This window comes from Meleagris gallopavo, chromosome 2 (assembly GCF_000146605.3).
Source record: "Meleagris gallopavo isolate NT-WF06-2002-E0010 breed Aviagen turkey brand Nicholas breeding stock chromosome 2, Turkey_5.1, whole genome shotgun sequence".
Lineage (NCBI taxonomy): Eukaryota > Metazoa > Chordata > Aves > Galliformes > Phasianidae > Meleagris > Meleagris gallopavo.
Window position 1 is genome coordinate 83,908,058 of NC_015012.2, and position 5,414 is coordinate 83,913,471.

Consider the following 5,414-nt stretch of genomic DNA (forward strand, 5'->3'; position numbering starts at 1 on the left):
ACGCACTCTGCGTCCCTGCAGTGCCCGCAGCCCAACGCCAGCACCCGGCCCGGTGCCGTGCGGCGCCACACCGGGCACAGAGCAGCCGCGGAGCGCCCGCAGCCCGTGCAGCTGCACTGCTCGGTGACAGCCCGGCAGCCCAACAGCACGCCTGCCAGAGTTTGCTGATGCTCCCTAGCAGCCTGACACGGCGCTCTCTTTAACATGCGCCCATGTAAAAAAGCAACAGCTCGTTTGATTTATGATACTTCAGAACAACTAAGATTCAATTGCTCTGCACGTCCCCGGCTCTGATTACCTCCTAAATGAGATAAACCGATGGCAATTTATCCCCAGACCTCACCAACTTTCCCAGGATGCTCACCTGAGCTGCGTGCCTGGTGCACACAGGTTGGGGCGGCTGCAGCTCCTGGCTCTTCCCTGCTGCTTGCACCCGCCTGCAGGGCCTCACAGTGGGGCTCCGCCAGGACCTGTGCAGCGGCACCGCTGGTGGAACCATCCTCTGCACTGTCCCCATGCCCCCCGGTGTCCCCTCCCAGCAGGAGCAGCACTGGGGTCGCTGGCTCAGATGCAGAGCGCTGCAGCCCCACTCTGCACAGCAGTTTTACACTTTCGCTGTGTTGGCTGTGTGAAAGCAAAGAGCTCGGGTGATCCAGCTGTGAAAGTACTGCTGGTAAATGTGCAAAAGCAGATAATAAAGAAGCAGTGGAGAATCAGCCCTACGGACACTGTCCATGACATCAGCCACCAGCCATGCCCACTACATGGGGCAGTGCTGAGCCCCAGGTTCACCACCAGAACCAAGTGCAGACATCGGGACACGGGGATGGGACCTCACACGGAGCCTCATTCATTATTCTGGTTTGCTCGCTGCTCCTTTGGCTTCTGATGCAGATGACCATGCAGCGAGCTGGCCGTGCCTGCAGCCCAGCACACAGACCCCAGCCCTGCCCCAGCCACTTCCAGGGCCGCAGGTCCTGGGGATGGGCCCCGTGCTGCAGGGCGGCTGCTTCAGCCCCGTGCCAGCAGGGTGGGCTGTGATGTCCCTTCCAACCCAGCCATGCTGCGCTTACATGAAAAGGACTGCCTCGGCTCTCCCATTCGTATGGAGCAGAGACATACGGAGCACTTCCCAGAGCCATCCCCAGGGTGGGTAACCACAAAGGACAGAGCTGGAGCCACGGGTGAGTGCTGCTCACAGCCCCTGGAGCTGCACACAGCCCGGCTGCAGGAGCAGCGTGCTCTGCCCGGCTGCCAGGGGCTGCAGGCAGGAGCCACAGCTGTGTGCCGGGTCTGCGCCGTGACAGAGGCAGGTAGCTGATACCTCCCTGGCAAATGACGTTCCATGTTGATGAATGTGAAGCACTGCACTTGCAGGAAAAAATGACGTTATTCCAACAGCTGCCAGGGTTCTGCATTAACTCCATCGGCCCGAAGCAGGGCTGGGTAGCACTGCACAGCACGGCACTGTGGGCAGGGAGCAGGGGAGGAGGCAGCAGAAGGTACTCAGTGCCCTGATACACTGCATGGCACTGCACCACCACGTGCTGCTCCCATCACTCCACCTCTCGAGGACACCGCCAACAGTGAGAGATGAGGGTGGGCACACGTCTGCAAAGCTTCCTATGAGATGGCAGAGGATGGGACGGGCTGAGATGCACAGACTGGGGTGACAGCAGCTGTGCATCCACTGGGGGCAGAGGGCAGAGAGCCGTGGGACCAATGCATCTCCTGGAAGAGTTCATTGTGAAGCTCTGAGCAGCTGCTGGTCCACACTGCTGGCTCGTCAAAGCACGCTCATTTTTAATTACTCTCTCTACTAACTGTATTCAGTTTTGTACAGCTTCAGATCTTTGCCTCTGCACCTTCCTGTGCCACGACCGTCTGTGTTGCACTCCAGGGCCGCACTGCTCTGTGAGCACTGATAACAGCAGCCCTTCAGCCCTGCACCTCCCACCCTTCAGAGCTGAAACCTTTCACATCCACATCACAAACAAAGCCATCAGCCCCGGTGCCACTTTGGGATCTTCCCTACAGCACTGCAGTATCTCCAAGCCCTCCTGCAGTGTCAGTGACTGGTGGGTCCCAGCACTGCTTGCTTACACCCATGTACAGGTATAGAACTGCTGCATCTGACAGCCCACACGTCACACGTAGACAATGTGCCTCCCCCTGTCACAGTGCTGGGAGAGCTGCAGATGTGGGGAAGGGCAGTGAAGTGTCCAATAATCACCACGCATCACAGCTAAGCACGCACTGGTCTAACATGATGAACGTACAGCAATACTTGCTTGCCATGAGGCACCCAGTGCACATCACAGACCCGAATGACGCTCGGGGTACCGGAATCAAACATTAAGGGAAAGTCCTTCCCAAACTCGGTGTCATTCAGATGAAGATCAACTGCATACGGAGTAAACCAGAGCTGCCGAATCCCCCTGCAGACCTACACCAGGATGCTTCCCGAGGGAGGAACGACAAAGAGCTGCTCAGGCACAGCAGATACAGCCGAGGGCAGCAGCTGCCCCGGGGTGGGACAGGACAGCAGCACAGCCGTGGCGCAGGACAGACTCCACTGCAGCTCGTGTTACAGCGGCATCTGCTCCGATGCCTGTACTTAGACCCCTTCTCCTCCAGCCGCCTGAACTCCATCCTTAGTTTGTTTCCTGCTCACTGCTGGCTGCAGCACACGGTAACCTCAGATGACGCCCAGTGCCAGCGCCTGAGCACAGCCCTTTGCGGAGGCCAACCACAGGTTCAGGCCCTGGAGCTGTGCTGCGCCGAGCCGTGCCCGCTGGTGTGGGCAGCCTTCACACAGCCCCGCACAGCCCAGGCCCTGCTTCAGAGGCACAGACACCCGCAGTGCCGGCAGAACGCTGCCCGCTGCGGCACACTGCGCTCCCCTGCAGCAGATGAACACCTCCGAAGACCCCCACCTTGAGGCAGAGCAGCAGGCCTTCAAGCGGTGCAAGTGCGGCAGATTTACGGGCGCGCAGAGACGAGCTCCTATGGCAGGGAGTGTCTGCACACCTTCTGCACGGCCACGCACAACACGTAACCACGCGTGCGCTCCCAGCCCTGCTGATACGGCCCATAATCACCACTACCACTAACGTGCACACGGCAGCACGCTGGCAGTCCTGCTGCACCGCAGGTGGGACACCACGGGCAGGTTCAGGGGCGACGGCTCCCTGAAGAGGCACCAATGAGTTGGGCAGGAGCACCCCGTGCCCCGGTGTCCCCGCGCCGCGGCACAGAGGCTGCCTACCTTCAGCCGCCGTGCTGGGGCCGTCGGGCCGCGTCGTCCCCGTGCTCTTTTTCCTGCGGTGCTTCTTCCTGTTGGCATGCGGCGACGGGGGCGGCTCCAGCTTGGGGCTGGCGGCGGTGGAGATGTTGGGGCTGGAGCTGAGGGAATCGGCAGTGCCGTTGGCTACGGACAAAGAGAGAGAAGATGATGTACAGCGGGAGACGCCCAGGGGTTCAGGGGACGGCAGCAGCGCTCTGCCTGGCTGCAGCTGCACAGCCCCGACCCGCAGGCAGAGCAGGAGCCGCGCTGCTCAGCACTGGGACGGTCGGGGGCCGGAGGGTCTCCGCGTGGGTCCCTGAGCTGTACGGGTCTCCACGTGGGGGCCTGCGCGGGTCCCTACGCGGGGTCACCTGGGCACGGGGACTCCCTTCGGGGGGCTGCTGAGGGTCGCTGCCAGCACTCGGATGGATGGGACGCGCACAGGCACCGTGCGGGGCAATGCCTGTGTTTGTCAGGGACGGTGCAGCACGCCGCCACGTGCAGCCACAGCCCGGCACCTCCGCAGCACCGCGCCCTGCACGGCCTCGCAGACAAGGCGAGGGGTTGCCACGCTCAGGAACCTGAGCGCAATGGTCTCCATAGGCTCCCGATATGGAGCTGAAGAAGCTGCATCCCCAGCAGCAACGCACCAAATTTATCCTCAATCATACTGTTCCTTACAATTAATAGCAGAATTAGAAACAATCAGGGAGCTGCCTAATTACTGTCAATTAGAGCGCGCTAATCAAGCTCCGATCACACACACACACGCTGCCGCTGCACTCACCATTAAATGTCAAATTTCATTAGAGACCAGCAACAAAATCAAAAGCCTGACATTCAATTTCAGCAGCACACACAGCGCAGGCTTCCAATCAGCATAAAAATGCAGACTCCGGGGAAGGCAACGAGGCGCAGGAGCCCTCGCTGCACGGTTAACCCTCTCCGAAATGTGCTCCTGCCTCTGTGTGCCCCCAGCACCGCTCCGGCCCTGCTGCCCAGCACGGTGCTGCAGCTCTCGGGGCATCCCGGCGAGCCCTGAGCGCAGCCCCAGGGCTGGTGGCACCGGGGGCAGCGGTCGGGGTGGCCCGGAGCGGCGCTCAGCAGCATGGAGCCCCCTGAGCTGTGTGTGTGCACGGCCAGGATGGGACGTGGCAGAGCTCTGCCGTGCCTGGTTCCTGCTGGCTCTGACACACACGAGTGGGGCGTTTCAGCTGCTATTAATCCATGGGGAAATAGCTCACCCTTGGCAATTGAGAGAGATAAATCTAATAAAATCAGATCCCACTTTATGGATATAAATTACCTCTGCTGTTTGGCAGGACGGTGCCTGCAGGAGGTGTGAGGTGCCTCCCGCCCCCCAGCCCAGTTCTGCAGGGATCTGAGTTTTCCCACCCGAGGGACCGTGGTGCTCCCCCCTCTGCTGCCTGCCTGCTCCCGCACCCCGTGCTGTGCCGCACCTCGGGGCTGCGGGGTGCCTGCAGCCTGCACTGACCCTGGGCCCCCGCTGCACAGCAGCCATCACCCAGCCCATGCTGCACTGCCCTGCAATCGATGGTACAGAACTGGAGCTGGGGGTTGCAGGGTCCTGGTGGGACGGGGAGGGGGCAGGAGTGGGAACGCTCCCTCCAGAGAGAGGGAGAGTTCTTCCTATTACTCAGCATTGAGCTCTTCCGACCCACCCATGGGTCTCCAGACCCCCATCCCATCACGGAGCCCCTCTATGTGCACAAGTGGGGATGCTCCTGGGTGCTTCCCCCAGACCAGCTGGGTGCCCGTGGGCCATAAAGGCCGAACACCAGCAGCGCTGGGACAACGTCTGTGCCACTGTGCAGCCCTCCTGAGGAGCTCACCAAGGTGCACGTGGGAGGGGACAAGGGGGAATGGCTTTAAACTAAGAGGGGAGATGTAGGTCGGATGTCGGGCAGGGAGGCCCCAGCAGTGCTGCTCAGAAATGCGGGTGCCCCATTCCCAGAGGCGCCCAAGGCCACAGGCGGGCCCTAGGCAGCCTGAGCAGGTGGGGGCACCCAGCCAGGGGCGTCCCTTCCACGTGTCCTATGCGATTCCAGGCTCTGCGATCTCCCAGAGTGGGCGCTCGCAGACCTTCGGCTCCGAGCAGAGACCCCCT

At 61.3% G+C, this 5,414-nt stretch overlaps 1 protein-coding gene across 4 annotated transcripts in view; it reads right to left on the minus strand.

The window, feature by feature from the left end:
• LOC100544373 (arf-GAP with GTPase, ANK repeat and PH domain-containing protein 3) overlaps nucleotides 1-5,414 on the minus strand; it is a 33,717-nt gene that overhangs the window by 10,251 nt on the left and 18,052 nt on the right. For 2 of the 4 annotated variants that reach the window (XM_019613194.1, XM_010707777.2), the window contains one exon: nucleotides 3,269-3,430. The exons of the other annotated variants lie outside the window; for them this stretch is intronic. In XM_019613194.1, coding sequence (XP_019468739.1) covers nucleotides 3,269-3,430 — 162 coding nt within the window. The remainder of the gene's footprint in view (nucleotides 1-3,268; nucleotides 3,431-5,414) is intronic. 4 annotated transcript variants of the gene reach the window in all.